Source organism: Bufo gargarizans, chromosome 2 (genome assembly GCF_014858855.1).
Source record: "Bufo gargarizans isolate SCDJY-AF-19 chromosome 2, ASM1485885v1, whole genome shotgun sequence".
Classification (NCBI taxonomy): Eukaryota; Metazoa; Chordata; class Amphibia; order Anura; family Bufonidae; genus Bufo; species Bufo gargarizans.
Window position 1 is genome coordinate 190,367,806 of NC_058081.1, and position 18,325 is coordinate 190,386,130.

Genomic DNA, 18,325 nt, shown 5'->3' on the forward strand with positions numbered 1-18,325 from the left:
CTCTTGTGTTGCATCTTACAGAAATATTTCAATGTTTCCTATCAGCCCGCGAGGTGGCACGCAGCCGAGAACGGGACAGAATAAGTATTGGCTCAGCTGGGACCACTGGCCCAGGTACTAGAGAGGAGGATCCGCAGCAGTTGGTACAGGAAAGAAAGGACAGTGGGCACCTAGCAGAAGGTCAGGACCTGTATACCGCAGCTTGTAATTCAGTCATCCACCGCTGTGCCCTTCTCCTACTTGGCGTTACTCCTGTAATTGACTATCTGGATACGCCAACAGAGGATGGGCAGCAACAAGTTTCTTCAGTGGCCACCCACGAAGCTACGGCAGCCATGACAAGGTAGCAGTTTTTTTTTTTTTTTCATAATGTTAACTGTGATGGTTCATTGGACACTGATCAATTTTTAACCCCTTCCTGCCACAGCCAATTTCATTTTTTTCTGTTTCTTTTTTCCTCCCCGCCTTTCACAAGCTTTTTTTTACTTTTCCATTCACAGACATTTGAGTATTTATTTATTTTTGCAGGTTGTGCGATATTTTTAATGGCATCATTTTATTTATGTATCTTATATCATAATACAAAAATGTGTGTTAATATGTAAATATTTTGGCATTGTTTTGGGGTTTTACTGCGTTCACTCTGCAAAAAAAATAGTGCGGGTTAGTACAATTACAGGATAATTGTGTGTGTGTGTGTGTGTGTATATATATATATATTACACTTATAATTTTTTTTTCAAATTATTTTACATTTTGTTTACTTTAGTCCTCTAGGACTCTTGAACATGGGATTGTTTATTATACCATACACTGCAATACTTTAGTATTGCGGTCTATGGTGTTTGTAATGTCAGGCTGCCATAACTGATCAGTCCCCTGCAATTTCACTATGGGAGGTGGAATTGGAGGACAGAGGAAGCCCCTTCCCAGTTGTGATTGACAACTGCATCCATGAGGTTAAATGATCCTTATTGGAGTTATTGCTGATCCTGGTCACTGCAGCCATTTGTCAGCTGTATAACTCAGCCAGCACCCACCTCTTTTGTAATGGGCTCAGATCCTGAACCCATCCCTTCTACCATTATAACGTACATGTATGTCAAATGTCAGGAAGAGGTTAATCATAAATGGCAAGAGTAAGACAATTCTGATGCTTTAGTGCTAAGTAACTTTGAAATAACTGTATGAAGGAGTATTACACTTTGTTGCAGGTTTATTATCTGCTCACCTTCTGCTTATATTTCCAGGAGTGAAAGTTTAACAGCAGAGAGGAGATCTGTCCATTCACATCCCAACTATAGGCTTATCAAATCTAGAAGTGAATCTGACCTTTCCCAGCCTGAATCTGATGAGGAGGGATATGCCTTGGTGAGGTTTTTTTTGGTTTGCATACACAGTTTGAATGTGCTCATACAATTATGGTAATATGATATTAAATTTAACACCCCGTTAAAAAAAAAAAAAAATACCAGAAAAGTTATCTGAAACCCATAAAAAACTTTATTTTACAGTTCTTCTTTTTCTATGAATGACTTTTGCCTATTTCTATATGCTTACCGCTGAGTTTGTTTTTATACATAGTATAATAGATAGGGGGTATACAGGATAAGTGTGTGATCAACAGTGGGATTTGACCTCTGTGGCCCTTGCTGATCACAAGAACAAGACCCTGTGTTCCCCCATTTGAATACAAGTGGTCACGTGTGCACGTTGGCACTGCTTTCAATCTGTGGAGATGCCAGAGATGGCAAATTACGAGCGCATGACTATCTCTGGCAGTCCCAAAATGTTGAATTGAGCAGCAGTGCACATGCCTGCCTGTGGCTCAGTTTAAAAAGAGATACACAAAGCACCCATTCTTGTGTTCAACTAAAGGAAAACCGCTCACCCAACCATGTATTACAGAGGTCACCAAAGCCAGCAGGATCCACACGCCCGGCCTAGGCATTCACCGGGAAACAGTAGAAAAGTTTGAGAGATCCGTCCTTCTTTTTTTTTTTTTTTATCTAATTCTTTATTAGTAGACATGAAAAATCCATAAAAATATTCAAAATCCAGGCAGCAAGCCTACGCATTTCACACACTCATTGCCTGGACAGCAGACATTTAAAATCATGTTGGACCAATGAGAATGGACACGGACGTCCAGAGTCAATTAGAGATAATAAACTGCAGAAAATCACCAACAAAAATAAATGTTGAAAAGCATAAAAATGACTGAAGGGAACATTTAGATAAAAAAGATCACCGCAGATTATATTGTATAGCCTAACTTGCGTCACTAATGAATACAGCTCACAGAACTAAGGACACTAAAAATAAAACAAAAAAACTTTATTATAGTTCAATAATTAAAATGCGTAGGAGACACCCCTATTAAATGTAAATTAATTCCTTATTGCTCAAAATTCCTGCAAGCTTGGTAATACGTCCCCTGCCTCTGGTCTCAAGGGGTTGACCAGGTAAGCCAGATATACGACCCGCCTGGACAAGGGCAGATACCGATCAAACACTATGGGTATATCACTAAATCCTGTCCTTGTCCAATGCCGGCAGCTCACTTGTAAGGGTCCTGGTGGGGGATAATTACCGTACGTATATGGAAAAGGTGGTGAGCGCTTCTCTGTTCATAGAAATGGGCTTTAGCTATTGATGAGGACTCTTTTGAACCAGAAACGCGTTGAGCCTGACTTTAGCTATATGTATCAGACTGAAGCAATATAGGGCACTTAGTTACAGTGTTTATTTTTTTAGCTCATGTGAGGTATACAAATGGTGATACGGTTTCACTTATGTAACGAAGTGTAGGTGGAGAGGTTACTTTAGGCACGCTGAGGATTAGATACACAAATCACTGCAAAAAATGCATCAAATTGATACACAACTGACCATACTAGCTAATTCCTCAGGCCGATGTTAAAGGCTGAGAACTTTGCCAATGTCTTCCAGTCAGGAACATATCGGAGCCCCTCATGCACCACATCACTGTGTCTCAGCAAGCATGGGGTCCTACCACTCAACTACCTGTGGTGTGTGAACAGGGTCTGAACCAACTCGCAGCCAGACTCTCACATGCCTCCATAGTGGTCTCACCAATGCAGTGTGAGGTAGGATAAAGCTGTGAGCCGCACCCACAACAGACTATGTGACACAGAAGCCGCACCCACAACAGACCATGTGACACAGAAGCTGCCAGGTGCAAAAGAATGTTACCAACACAATGAAGTGGCACATTCTATATACATAAAGACAAAAACTCACCCCGGTTATAGACACGCTACAGTGTCTGGGTTTGGAGCATTTTTACCCGTGTACGCTGCGTATTAGAGCAGTGGGGCCATAATTATCTCCCACCAGGACCCTTACAAGTGAGCTGCCGACATAGTGTTTGATCGGTATCTGCCCTCAACCAGGTGGGTCGTATATATCCGGCTTACCGTTCCCCGTCATTGTGCCTGCAACATGTAGAAAAATACACTTCATGACAAAGTAATTCTTCACAAATCGAATTTCTTTGTGAAATTCATTGAAGCAGCCAAATCGAATTTTTCATAACTTCACTCGTCTCTAATCATAATAATGTAAATGAAAAAGCATTACTTCCGATCTGTGGTGACCATTTGTGGCGAGCTTTTAGCACACATATGTATTTTTGTATGTTTTTGTTAACTTGGAAACGCCTTTAAGCCGTTTTAAACCTTTTATTACAGAGTGGACGGCAGACCACAGACTCTGACCTTGTATCCCATAGAAGACGAGGTGAGACCACTTCAGCCATGTTAAAGCCAGCATAGTTTTCTGTTTGCTATGTTGCCTGTGTCTTTATTGGTAGGCATACCTAGTATAAATCAGAGCTGTCGTTTACACTGGATAAATGTATAGTGCTGTTGTATTAATATTCTGTACCTGGTAAGTTACATCCACATTATGTCAGATAAATGTGCATTAGATTACGATTGCTGCACTCAGACACATGTATGACTGTTGGCTTATGCACGACTAGTGGCGAAGATGATTTTCAGTTTGAAGCAGCTTTATAATGTAATCTAGTAAATATTCACTTAAATAAGATCCACTCCAGATACAAATTTCACATATACACTACATATGTCATCGAGGTATTGCTGAATACAAGGGAAAGTATACTTATCTGCCATCAGGGAGGTAAGATTGCCAGCAGTGTAAGGCAGAAATAAATGAACCACGTTTCTGTCGCCATATAAGAAATGAACAGGGGTAAGCTGGACTTCCTTTCCCTTTCCTCTCTGTGTCTCCTATATAAAACGTGTCGTTTTCTTTGATGATACCGGGCCTTTAGTCCACTTGTCCCCCCTCGGCCTGTTGAGCCCCAGGAAAAAGAAGATCGCCAAGCAAGTACTTAACGGCATGTTCTCCTTTTATCTTAGTCTATTTGGCTTCTTAAGCTAGCTATTGCCTTCATATTCACATTTGTTCATTGTATGAACTCACTGTGCTTTGGCCTGCAAAAAAAAAGGAGCTTCCATTACTGTCATCCGCTTCATAAGCACATGCTATGAAAGCATCTGTGCTAAGCAGGAAGCGAAGAATAAAGCCACACAGTATAAGGATGATGAGTATGTACTTAAAGGTCATGTCAGAGTTGAAAACTAACTACGCAGCAGGTATTTGCAGATTGGACAGCACAGTGGTTATAGCTGGTTTGGCTTCTAGTTACTCATAAAATTGAAATATCAATTGGAGTTTGAGAGCTTTTACGCTCAACACCCAGGGCTGAGAGCGCTTCACCTGTCCAGACTTTTCACTCATTGTGCTCTCTGCAATAGAAAACCATGGTGGATACCAGCATCCAATAATGAAGGGCTGCAACTCCCTCTTCTCTGCACACAAGTATTTGTTGAACTTAGAACAGTTCTCATAAAATAGGCGAATCGCATAAAAACTTCAGCAGGACATCCAAAGCCCCAACCACATGTAGCCCAACTTGAGTTTTGCCTTCATGGCATCTGCACCGGAGAAAGCCGTAAAGGCGAAAGTTGAGATGGGCTACAATTGTTTGGACTTCTGATGGCTCACTGAAGTTTTTCTGTGATTTGCCTGTTTTCTGAGAAATTTTATAGGTACCATAAATCCTGCCCCCACTGTTTTCTTTTATTATGTGTGAGATGCAGTCTGTTCCTTGAGTGAGGATTGTTTTTTCTGACACTTGTTAGAGCTCTCAGCCCTGGGTGTTGACATGGTGTCTTAAGTATAGCTCTCAGTCAATATTTCAGATATATCAGATAATTTCACATAATTGCTTAAAATAAGTCAGATATTTTACTTAATCTCCCTAATTTTTTTTAATGGTTCTTTCTACCATTATTTCCTATGGTACTGGACTTGCTATGGATAAATTTAAGAACACACATACTCAGTATCATTATACTTGAGAGCATCACAACCCATCAACTCTACATCTTCAGGTCTCCCTAAGTTTTAATCTTTTTCTGCAGTGTCCCCATCTGAGCACCCTGCCAATGATTCTTGGGCCCGGCTGAAGCACAATCGGGAGTGGTTATGTGGTTTATCTTGTGGCTTTGAAACAGATGCCGAACGTAGCAAAACTCTTGGAGTGCATACACTGATTGACAATGTTCTAAGCTTTGTAAGTGGAGATGTAGGAAATTCTCCAGGGTTTAAAGAGCCCGAAGAAGGAATGTCCAGCTCTCCTCAGGCATGCATAATTGCTATGGAGCAGCAGCAACTCCGTGCTGAGGTATTACTGTGTATTTTCTACTGATATCAGTTTGTTTTGCTTATAGAAGTATTTCAGCATAGTTCATGAAATGCTTTGTCATAAAACAGGAATCATGTATTCAGAATGTTTATTAATACAGAAGACTTTTGCAGAACCTATGAATGCATATTTTTTCATGATTGCCCCTGGCATTGTGTATACTGCAATGCTGGGTATGGGGAGTCTCACAAATGTAAATGGCAAGATCTTTGAGAAAGTTATGTATGCAATCTGTCAGAATTGAAAGCCCACTTTTTCTTTATAACTGTTATGCCATCAAGGAATATTGTTTACTTTTCCTAGTTGCGTTTGGAGGCCTTGCACCAGATCCTTGTTCTTCTGTCTGGAATGGAGGAGAAGGGAAATGCCCAGACTTTAGGTAGTCGCCAGTCACTCGCTACCTTTCAGTCCTCATCTCTGCTTACCTCTGTGAGGCTGCAGTTTCTTGCAGGGTGTTTTGGGCTAGGTACTGTTGGTCATACAGGCACTAAAGGAGAAAGTGTCCACCTTCATCATTACGAGGTAAGAATGTTTTTCTATTGGAACTGGTTAGTAAAACTTTACACAAATAAGAACAATAGTGGCTCATGTAAATGTACAAAATATATGCCAAACCATACCACTCTAAACTCGGTAGGGAAACGTCCCCTTAACATCATGTACTTGAGTGTTCAAGGCTGTAGGATTTTGTGAATTAAATCCTATATGTACCGTATTTTTCGCCCTATAAGACACACCGGCCCATAAGACGCACCTAGGTTTTTGGGGAGGAAAATAAGAAAAAAAACATTTTTAACCAAAAGGTGTGCTGTGGGTTTGGAACTAATGGTGGTCTGTGGATGGCACTATTACTGGGGATCTGTGGATGACTGACACTGTTATGGGGGGGATCTGTGGATGACTGACACTGTTATGGGGGGATCTGTGGATGACGGACACTGTTATAGGGGGGATCTGTGGATGACTGACACTGTTATAGGGGGGATCTGTGGATGACGGACACTGTTATAGGGGGGATCTGTGGATGACGGACACTGTTATAGGGGGGATCTGTGGATGACGAACACTGTTATGGGGGGATCTGTGGATGACGGACACTGTTATGGGGGGATCTGTGGATGACGGACACTGTTATGGGGGGATCTGTGGATGACTGACACTGTTATGGGGGGATCTGTGGATGACGGACACTGTTATGGGGGGGGGATCTGTGGCTTGCACTGTTACAGGGGGGGGTCTGTGGCTGACACTGTTACAGGGGGGATCCGTGGATGGCACTGTTATGGGCTGGGGGGGGGGGGGGGTCTGTGGGTGGCACTGTTATATATGTGCCATCCACAGACCCCCCAGCCCATAACAGTGCCATGCACAGACCCCCCCCCAGCCCATAACAGTGCCATTCACAGATTCCCCACCCCCCCCGTAACAGTGCCATCCACAGATCGCAATCCGAACCGTCGGGGGAAGAAAAAGTGCGTCTTATGGGGCGAAAAATACGGTAACATTCGTTCCAATCCTAGTAATAAATGAATATCGCCTTTTCTGTAAATTGGCTTTTTACAGAGACAGTTAAGAATCTGTTGTCATTACGTTTTAAAACAAACCTTATTGCCATCAGTTTAAAAGCTACATTCACACAATCTGCAGAGCGGTCCTTTTTTAAAACAGTCTCCTTCAATTGTATGTAGCCAAAACTTATTGGGCTGGTCATACACTTAAAGGGAAAATTTCATGAAAAAGGGGTATATTTAAATTCTATTAGTTTAAAAATGTGATTTATTTTTTTATTTTATTTTTTATTTCGGCACTATTATGTCATTGAAAATTAAAACAAATCATTGTCCTCCTGTAGCAGTCAGCACAAATATTAAGGCCTCCAGTATAGATAGGTAATCCGTGCTGCTAGGAGGGGAAAATTGTATCTGAAGGGTAATCATTATGATAATAGTATATGTAGAATTGGGATAACAGTATGACAGCTCTTTTGTTCTCTTGATAGACCTAAATAAAGATGCCCATAGAAGAGCATTGCACTAAACAGTGTAATGTGTGATGGCTAATTGACTCTGCGGATGGGGGGGGTTTCCTCTCTGGTTGGAGTGAATGGTCTTACTGAGAAAGTCAAGTGAGGCTATTAACCTTGCTTACAGGACAGGTAGCAGAATACATTGAACGAATTAAAAAATTATCCAGAAATTCATCTACCCATTTTTGTAAAAGAGAAAAAAAAAAGTTTTAGACTATTCGCACATTTTTATTTTTATCACAATGGCGGATGTTTAGGCATACAGTTGTCTACGTCTGTGTAAACGTCGACTTAGGCTGCTTTCACACTAGCGTTCGGTATTCCGTTCGTGAGCTCCGTTTGAAGGAGCTCACGAGCGGACCCGAACGCAGCCGTCCACCCCTGATGCAGTCTGAATGGAGGCGGATCCGCTCAGACTGCATCAGTCTGGTGGCGTTCAGCCTCCGCTCCGCTCGCCTCCGCACGGACAGGCGGACAGCTGAACGCTGCTTGCAGCGTTCGGGTGTCCGCCTGGCCGTGCGGAGGCGTGCGGATCCGTCCAGACTTACAATGTAAGTCAATGGGGACGGATCCGTTTGAAGATGCCACAATGTGGCTCAATCTTCAAGCGGATCCGTCCCCCATTGACTTTACATTGAAAGTCTGGACGGATCCGTCCCAGGCTATTTCCACACTTAGCTTTTTTTTGCTAAAATAATGCAGACGGATCCGTACTGAACGGAGCCTCCGTCTGCATTATTATGGGCGGATCCGTTCTGAACGGATCCGCCCGAACGCTAGTGTGAAAGTAGCCTAAGACTGTTTCAAATAGTCCTGTTTAATGTGAACACCAAAGGAACTTTCATTTGTTACACTGAGGTATACGGTTACCAAAAATAATTTGTAATGTGATTTCATCCTATAGTCTAAAACTACTGTATATTGTCATAAGACAGTAACTAGCGCCCTCTGCTGGGATTGTACTATAATGCACAGAGCTGAAAAAATAGAATAATGTGGATAGGTTCCCTAGGGCAGTGTTTCCCAACCAGTATGCCTCCAGCTGTTGCAAAACTACAACTCCCAGCATGCCCGGACAGCCTTTGGCTGTGTGGGCATGCTGGGAGGTGTAGTTTTGCAACAGCTGGAGGCACACTGGTTGGGAAACACTGCTCTACGGTATAAATCCTTTCAATATTGGATTATTTTGAAGACTTCGCCACTGTTTCGTTAGAATTTCTCTAATCTGTATATGCGCATGTACAGATTTGAAAAAATCTAACAAAACATTGGAGAATTCTTCAACATGATCCAATATTGAAAGGGTTAAAAGGATTGTCTCATTTCAGCAAATAGCATTCATCACGCAGAGAAAGTTAATACAAAGCACTTACAAATGTATTGTTATTATCCAGATTGCTTTCTTTGCTGGCTGGATCAATTTTTCCATCACGTTTCAATGGTTACGACCACCTTGCAATCCAGCATTGGTGGCCGTGCTTGCACACTATAGGAAAAAGCGCTAGTCTGTGTGCGCTCCCACGACCCCGGCCACCAGAGAGGTATATGCTTTTTTTTTCTTAGTGTGCAAGCACGGGCACCACTGCTGGGTGGTCGTAACCATGTAAGCAAGCAGTGTATGATGTGATGGAAAATTGAATGCAGCCAGCAGAGGAGGCAATATGGACAATCACAATACATTAGTAAGTGCCTTGTATTAGCTTTCTCTACATAATAAATGCCACTTGAAGTGAGACAACCCCTTTAATACCCTAAAGAACCTATCCACACCAGTCAAAAAATTTTTTTTTCCAGGTCTGTGCATTATTCCACAATCCTAGTCTGTGACATTTAGCAGAGCCCAAACACTGAAAATAGGTCATCCATATAACAAAAGCGGACAACCCCTTCAATCAGTATGTGTATCTTGGCTTCAATCTCGGTATAGCATTTCTTGTTTGGAGGTGTTTATTGCAGAAGTTTTTATACTGTTTTATGTGATTGAGAAAGACAGCGGCACACTCTTAAAACGCGTTGCACTGTTACTCATTTATTCATCTTATCTTTTATTGTTTTATGGGTTTTTTTTTCCATTAAACCAGTTTTATAGCAGCAAAGCTCTATTTCTCGTGCATGGCATTGGGGGACACAGCACCATGGGTATATGTCCAACTACCACTAGGAGGCACTAGACACAAAAAGTGTTGGCTCCTCCCAGGTGGGCTATACCCTCTCCACAGGCACGAGGCTATTCAGTTTTAGTCTAGTGTCCGTAGGAGGCAGACCTGTCCTGCTTTTTTGCAGGTTCTGCTGTTTATTTTTATTCTTTTTTTCTCTCTTCCGCAGGTCGTTTTTTTTTTTTTTCCACCGTTATACCTGCTGCAGGCTGGGGCTCCATCGTGTTCCACTTTAGTTGCCCCCCCTGCGGGCGCGTACTTCGGTACCATCGCCGGTCACCCAGTCCCCACGGACTGCATCCGCAGTGGCTTGCCGGCATTCCCACGGTTCCCGTGTTGAGTCTGCCGAAGGGGTGACCGTGCTGCGCCCGAAGACATCGGATGGTGAGTATATCGGATGGTGAGTATACTCCCCTGTCCCTGTGTCCCTGCCCCAGGGTTAGGTTCCCTTCTGTGGCCAGGGGGATGGGATCCACCTTAGCTGGGGGTCCTGGGGAGCCTCTTCGTTCCTCCTAGCCAACCCCCTCCCCCTCCTGGGGGGGTTATATTCATTTTTTTCCTCCCTTCTTTTCCCCCTCGGTTGGTCTTTTCTCTCCTCCCTGGCCACAGTCTCTCCCTGGCTTCCCCGCTACTTTAGTCCCCGGCTTCTGCCGGGACTAGGCCTCATCTTCTATGGCCTGTCCCCGGCTCCCAGGTGCTCTGTTTGCCCTGATCTGCCTATCCCCAGGTGTCGCTTCTCCCCCCCTACCCTACTCACCTATTTTTATGGTTCGGTGGGCCCTCTGTCGGCCGCGGTTCGCCCCGCCCCCCTTGCTCCATTCCCGGCCACCTCATAAATCGAGGCCCCGGCTTTTGGGCCTGCTAGGCCGCAATCTTCCCGGCCCCTCCCCCTTGCTTCCCGGGCTTTTCTGAGCCCCGCCCGGCCCTCGGGAGGAGCTATCTCCTCACCCTTTCCTGGGCTAACATGTTTTTTCTGTTGGAGGGGGTGGTTAACCCCTCGATTGCTTCATGTCCCCTGCAGCCCTACTGACCACCTCTTTTTTGGGGAACAGCTGCTGCTGCACCTCTTTGGGGGAACACTGCGTCCGGGTCAGGATAGACAGCCTCTGCTGGCTGCTTTTTGAGCATCTCTTCTCCCAACAGCTCCTCGGTCGCCACGTGTTTTCACGTGCGTCCGCTGTCTACAATGGCTGCCATGTGGTCATCCTGTCCCTGCTGGTGTGCAGTACCTCTTCCCAGATCCCATTGTTTTCCCTGAACAATCTTTTTGTGTAGGTTCCCCATGAATGGGTCCCTCCGTGTCAATGCCATGGGAACCTTGGCCGACTCTCCCTGGCAGTGTCGCTGGAACGCTACCAACCCAAATTGCGGCCACCTCTGCCCTCCCAGGGTCCTCCCTGCAGATGGGGCATGCTCAGTTAGGGGTACCTGCACCCGGGTTCGGCGAGGGGTAGCTCACAGTACACCCTCGGGTGGTCTCAACGGGGTCCCACCCCTCCTCGGCATCCTCGGATCCCCCCCAGGACAGGCCTGAGGCTGGTGACGAATCCTTCCTGTCACCCCATCCGTTGCCTCTGGGGACACCTCTGCACCGATTCCCTCGGAACAGAGCATCAGGCGGTCTTCCTCCATATAGAAGCCCTCTGGGAGGTCAAGACTACGTGCACGGAGGAACCTCTCCTACCTAAACAGGGTTGGTATCCCCTCTAGTGGATTTTCGGATGGTGCTCCCCTGACCGCACAGGTATTCAACCGCACAGGTAAGGCAGCCGTCCCCGTGTTTAGCATACTGAGTCACCTACCCGGTGTCTGATACGTACGCCTTCTCCTTAACAGGGGGGTTCCTGCACCACTGCCATAGGCTGTCCCTGACAAGCCTTCCTGGTTCCCCTATACCAGGGGTTATCCTCTACACATTTGAGAGTGTTTCCGTGGGGTTCCCATCCTGGTGTTGGTGTTCGCCACTCTACCTCATTACAGGGAGTTCCTGTTCTGGGCAAGCGGTTAGCTCGGCTATCGCCTCCTGTAGGTTGGTGAGTTCAGAGCAATTGTACAGCCGCCTTGCCCCTTTTCTTAGGTAGTGTACCTACAGGAGCCATTACTCCTGGCTGGCTCTATGGTGTTCCATACAGCACTATTTCTCCCTTCCGGGTGAGATATACAGGTCGCTTCAATTGCCGTTGCAATTGCACCTGTCTGTTCCCAGCCACTTTGCTCCTGTCATAGGTGGAGTACCTACACCATCTCCTGATGCTGTAGCCGATTCCCCTGGCTTGGCGCTATGGTGTTCCATGCGACACTATTTCTCCCTTCCTGGCGAGATATACAGGCTGCCTTTAATTGCCGCTGCAATTGCGCCTGTCTGTTCCCAGCCAATTTGCTTCCTTCACAGGTAGAGTACCTACGCCATCACCGGTGCTTGTAGCCGATACCTCTGGCGGGCTCTGTTGTGTTCCATGCGGCAACATTTCTCCCTACGGGCGGAATATAGAGGCCACTTTCAATTGCCGTAGAATTGCCCCTGTCCGGTTCAGTTACCTGTCTGTTCCCTGCCGCCTTGATCCCTTAACAGGTGGAGTACCTGAGCCATCTCCGGATGCGGTAGCCGTTCCTCCTGTCCGGCTTTATGGTGTTCCATGTGGCATTTTCTCTCCTTACAGGACGAGATATTGAGGCCTCCTCCTATTGCCGTGGCCATTGCACCTACCTCATCATAGTGTGCACCAAACGGCCATCTTACTCCCTTCATGGGTAGAGTCCCTGAACCGTCTCCGATGCTGCAGCCGTTCAACCTGTCTGGCTTCTAGGGTGTGCTATGCGGCCCTGTTTCTGTTGCCATTGCACCTACCTGATTGTGGTGTGCACCTGTCTTGTTCTTTGTGGTACCGTGCGGCCCTACTGGGTTCCATTGTTAACGCGGTTGCTGTTGCACCTCTCTGGGTCTAGGGTGCACCATGCGGCCACATTGCTTCGATCTTAAATGTAGTTCCTCTAACACAGCCATATTTCTACCTTACAGGTTGTGTACCTGTACCCTCCGTATGCTGTCTCATTCCCAGATGCTGTGGCTATGTTTCCACTCTCCTTAGTTGGCAACATGCAGCCACTTTGCCCATATTTTAGGCGTGTGTTTGTAGTACCCCAAGCGCTGGGCCCTGTGGTGCGGTCTGTAGCTCAGACAGTTTCTGTATCACTGGGTGTTTTCTGCCCACGGGTTCTAATCTGTGCTGCGGATGTTGGTTCCATCCATTTGGTTCTTCCATACATCTGCCACTCCTTTACTGTCGCGCTCATTGGTCTCCTTCTACCTCTCAAGGCACTGTCTGCACCAGGCCCCCTTCGTTCAGCGTGTGCATGGTTTCCATGTCTGGCAGGTGTGGGCCAGCCCAACCCCCACCTTGTCGGTCTACTGCTACTTCTGGTAGCTCCAGTATATGACTGATCTGTCTGATCCGGCGGGTGGTCCTCATTCAACCACGCTCCCTACTCCGTGGCCAGGTGGTTGTTGGCCTTCGTGCTGTAGTTGCTCTTGCCTTCTCTTTACGGTACTACGGTATGCTGTGCTCCGCGTTACCCCATGTTATAGGGGAGTACTCGCGTTGTTTCCTAATTGCTGAGCGGCCCATTCCTGGTGAAGTACAAGGATCTCCACTGGATCTTCTACCTTGTTTGGACACGTAGCTGGTGGCATCGGCCGCGGCTGCGGTTTTCTGTCATCGCTGGATGTCCGCCACACGGAATCCTTCTGGGTCCACGGCTTTTATCATTGCTGGACGTCCTCCCTGATGGGTCAAGGACAGGACCTCTGAGCGCCACACACACCTGTCTGAATTTTCAGCTGCTTGCTCTGGTATCGGACAGGGCCCCGTAGTTCCTTTTGGGTCCAGGTGTTTTCGGTATTCCCTTGTATTTTCTGCTTAGTTGTGCTACATGGCGGAGGGGCAGTCCTCTTGGACCTTGCCGTCGTCTGCACCTGTCTGGTGCTTTCTCCCCCCTGGAAGTTTTCTGTATGCCGGTCGCAGCTGGTTTCTACATTTCTATGTAGGCTACCCCGGTTTTTTCATGGCGACTTCTGCATTCCTTATGCATATGGATGTCTGTCGTTTTGTGGTACATCCCGAGCTGCTGTACTTGCCCTCTCTGGGACAATGTTTAAGGTTTGCTGGTCAATATTCTTGGTACGGCTAGTTGTCCATGGCCTATGCCCCTTCCCCTATGGTGGTTTCTTTTCGCCTTTCCTGGATATTCTGGCTTGCGTTGTCTTCTGGTGGTTCAGCTTCTGGTTCCTTGTGAGCCCATACTGGGTACTCCTTTCTGGAGTCCCTGTCCCTGTTCATTTGAGGTCCTCTTGGGATTTGTGTCTCTTTTTCCAGCCTCCCACGTCAAGTACCTGGTATTGAGTGGTTTAGTGCTGCGGTTTGCAGTTCCACCGTATGGTCTCCTTCGGGAGGGACCTCCTCCTGTTGTAGGACCTTTCCTCTTTAGGTTTTTTGGAGTGCTCTCCTTCTACTCCCATGTCTCTCAGTCCAGTGTGTCCTGCCGAGGTTGCCTGGCCTGTATCTGGCTTCTTTTTTCCATGCTACTTCACATGCCCAGTGTTTCCTCTGGTCTTACGCTTCACGGTGATATCTTGTTTTCGGAGGCTTGCGCCTCGTCTCCTGTTTTTGGGGACGCAGGAGCTATCGTTCTTTTCCTGGTTTTTTACCTACAACCCCCTCCTTCTCCAGGGTTGGCGGTTTCCTCTAGCAGCCTTGGGTTTTCACCTTTACATGGGGCGCTTAGCTTCTTTCCTGGCCTTGCGGTGAGGGGAGTCCCCTCCCTTCACATGTGAGCCTTGCTATGGCTCCCCCACTCGTTTGGTTTTCAGTGCTTCCCTGTTTCTTTTCTCCCCTGGCCTTTCAGGGGATGGCCACAGGTTTTTTTGGGTCTGGAACAATGTAGAGCGTTGGGTAGTTTCACCACGCGGTGCTGTCCTAATTTTTTCTCCAGCCCTTGGCTGCGCTCTGTTTCCTTTTGCCACCTTCTTGCATTTGGGATTTTCTTCCAGTCATTTGTCCTGGGGTGCTGGCAGTCTTCCCTGCTTCTTCTGAGGTTTCTTCCTTGTTATGGAACCTCTTGCCCATCTCGTGTTTTTTCCCGTTGGGTCACATGGTTCTCCTGCACCTGTATGCCCAACCGGTGGCGCGTCTCTTCTTTTCCCTCCCTCAGGGACTGCTTTGGGACGTCCCATGGTGCTGTGTCCCCCAATGCCATGCACGAGAAAATTGGATTTTTTGTACTCACCGTAAAATCCTTTTCTCGTAGTAGGCATTGGGGGACACAGATCCCTCCCTATGTTTTTTCTTCCGCTTCTCCGGGCTGGTCTCTTGATCTTTCCCGGTACGGGAGTTGTTGGTTCCTTGCTTTTCTTCTCTCTCCTACTGCTTTTGGTACAAACTGAATAGCCTCGTGCCTGTGGAGAGGGTATAGCCCACCTGGGAGGAGCCAACACTTTTTGTGTCTAGTGCCTCCTAGTGGTAGTTGGACATATACCCATGGTGCTGTGTCCCCCAATGCCTACTACGAGAAAAGGATTTTACGGTGAGTACAAAAAATCCAATTTTTATCCCCATTTATTATTCTCATTGTCTCAGCCAATGTAAATAGAGGCTAAATAAAGGAAACTTGGTCCTTGTGTAGAGTCTTCAAGATATTATGTCTTTCGTGGTTTTCCAGCAAGCCAATGGTTATTCAAAAGTTCATAGATTATAAAAAATTATATATATCGCTAATTCTGTAGCACAGCAGAAGTACATAACATAAAGTCCTATTACTATAACTAGATTTCTAGTTGCAGGTTCGTAAAATCTATCTGTCCATCCATCTTTAGTGTGTTACCTGTGCAAACTTCAGATTTTCCTGCTGGTTTCTGTCATTTATAACATCAGTGAATATTAAGGACTAAACAAATTATGATCGACATGTTTGATGCGTTTCATGTCTATTTTCTATATAGGATGGAATACGGGCTTCAAAACGGAGCATACAGATTGAGATCCAGAAAGCTGTTCACAAAATCTATCAGCAGCTGTCTGCCACTCTAGACCGGGCTCTGCAGACAAACAAACACCATGTGGGTAAGTTCTTTCAGTGTCTTTGGGAAAGTAAGTACGGACCATTATAAAGAATTCTCTGATTTAGAAACTCCTCCCAATATCTTTATTTACACATTATGAAAAAGAAAAAGGAGAATAAAAAGTGCTTAAAGGGAATCCGTCGCAAGCGACATCCCTATCCAACTGTTAGACACTGCATAGACCCATAACTCTGGTTCACCTGATTAATAAACAGTTTTTATTTTGTTGATCAGAGTCTCCATTCCCAAGTTTTTTTTTATATGCAAATTTGGTACAGTGAGGGTGTTACCATTGCTCTTGTTGCACCCAAGCTCTGTTCCTTTCTGTGGCCAGTTCCTCCCTCGCCATTTGCCCCTGCCTGGTCCTGTCTATCAAAGCAGCCCGAGAGTGGCTGGCTACAAAAGGGAGTAGAGATTGGGTGCAACAAGAGCAATGGTGACACTCTCACTGCACAAAGGCCCAATTGGCATATTAAGAATATCAGTATTCTGGAAGGGAGCCTTGGATCAACAAAATAAAGAGCATTTCAATAAGGTGAACCACAGCTATGTGTCTATGTAAACATGGAGGACCCTGGTGACAGATTTTCTTTAAAAATCTTTATAACTATAAGGCTACATGCACACAAATGTATTTTGTTTCCGTGTCCATTCAGTTTTTTTTGCGGATAGGATGCCGACCCATTAATTTCAATGGGTCAGCAAAAAATGCGGACAGCACACTGTGTGCTGTCCGCATCAGTATGTCCGTTCCGTAGCCCCGCAAAAAAATAGTCCTATTCTTGTCCGCTTTAGGCATGGTTAAAATGGATCCGGGGAAAAAAACGGGTGGCATACGTGGTGTTTTTTTTTTTTTTTTTTTTTGCGGACCTGCAAAAAACATACGGTCGTGTGATTGTTGCCGAAGGCTTACATTTTGTTGGGCACTCGGACTTCCATTTTGAAGCCAGCTCTCGAAATCCCTTGTATAACATTACATTCTATAATGAATAAGCTTTTTGCTCTAAGAACCACTTGTATGATTATATGTTATCATTCCATGCAGTCAGTGTACTTATTCAGTAAAGTATTGTGAATCAACAATAGTATATTTATAAGCCATTTTTCTCATTACAGAAGCTCAGCAACGCCTCCTGTTGGTGACCATTTTTGCTCTTAGTGTTCGTTATCAGCCAGTGGATGTCTCTCTTGCAATTTCGACTGGCCTGCTTAGTGTTCTTTCCCAACTCTGTGGCACTGAAACTATGCTTGGACAACCTCTCCAGCTACTTCCCAAGTCTGGAGTTTCTCAACTGAGCACTGCACTTAAAGTAGCTAGTACTAGGCTGCTCCAAATCCTTGCAATTACTACAGGGTAAGTATTCTTAAGCTATTAGTTTTTAGCATTTGTTTTAAAATGAGTTTTATTACCTTTTTGTGCACTTTTTTAAAATTTCAAGGCCAGTCAGCTGTACCTGTTGAAAAAGTTCATTCTCGCCTACTTCCCGCAACTCCCCTCCATCTTCCTGGGAACCTGACCCTGTTCTGTAGTTATTCAGTCTCCATCCTTTACACATGTGCCACTGCAAGCCAATGACTGGCTTCAACGGTGATGTGTCCCCAAGCGGCACATCACTTTTGGGTCATGTGCCGCTTAACCACCTCCGGACCGCCTAACGCAGATGTGCGGTCCGGAGGTGGCAGCCCTGCGCAGAGTCACGCATATATGCGTCATCTCGCGAGGGCTGGGATTTCCTGTGAACGCGCGCACACAGGCGTGGAAGGTAAGCGAGTGGATCTCCAGCCTGCCAGCGGCGATCCGAATTTTTTAACCCCTAACAGGTATATTAGACGCTGTTTTGATAACAGCGTCTAATATACCTCCTACCTGGTCATCTGGTGGTCCCTTTTGTTAGTATCGACCACCAGAGGACACAGGTAGGTCAGTAAAGTCGCACCAAACACTACACTACACTACACCCCCCCGTCACTTATTAACCCTTTATGAACCCCTGATCACCCATGATCACCCCATATAAACTCCCTGATCACCCCCCTGTCAGGCTCCGTTCAGACGTCCGTATGATTTTTACGGATCCACGGATACATGGATCGGATCCGCAAAACACATGCGGACGTCTGAATGGAGCCTTACAGGGGGGTGATCAATGACAGGCGGGTGATCACCCATATACACTCCCTAATCACCCCCTGTCATTGATCACCCCCCTGTAAGGCTCCATTCAGACGTCCGTATGATTTTTATGGATCAATGGATACATGGATCG

General features: G+C 45.9%; 1 protein-coding gene across 6 annotated transcripts in view; it reads left to right on the forward strand.

The window, feature by feature from the left end:
* HERC1 (HECT and RLD domain containing E3 ubiquitin protein ligase family member 1) overlaps window positions 1–18,325 on the forward strand; it is a 181,712-nt gene that overhangs the window by 60,425 nt on the left and 102,962 nt on the right. For 5 of the 6 annotated variants that reach the window (XM_044279795.1, XM_044279796.1, XM_044279797.1 and 2 more), the window contains exons 24-30: window positions 22–343; window positions 1,251–1,371; window positions 3,714–3,762; window positions 5,478–5,740; window positions 6,065–6,283; window positions 15,939–16,059; window positions 17,175–17,412. In XM_044279795.1, coding sequence (XP_044135730.1) covers window positions 22–343; window positions 1,251–1,371; window positions 3,714–3,762; window positions 5,478–5,740; window positions 6,065–6,283; window positions 15,939–16,059; window positions 17,175–17,412 — 1,333 coding nt within the window. The remainder of the gene's footprint in view (window positions 1–21; window positions 344–1,250; window positions 1,372–3,713; window positions 3,763–5,477; window positions 5,741–6,064; window positions 6,284–15,938; window positions 16,060–17,174; window positions 17,413–18,325) is intronic. The other variant, XM_044279800.1, reaches the window with a different exon arrangement.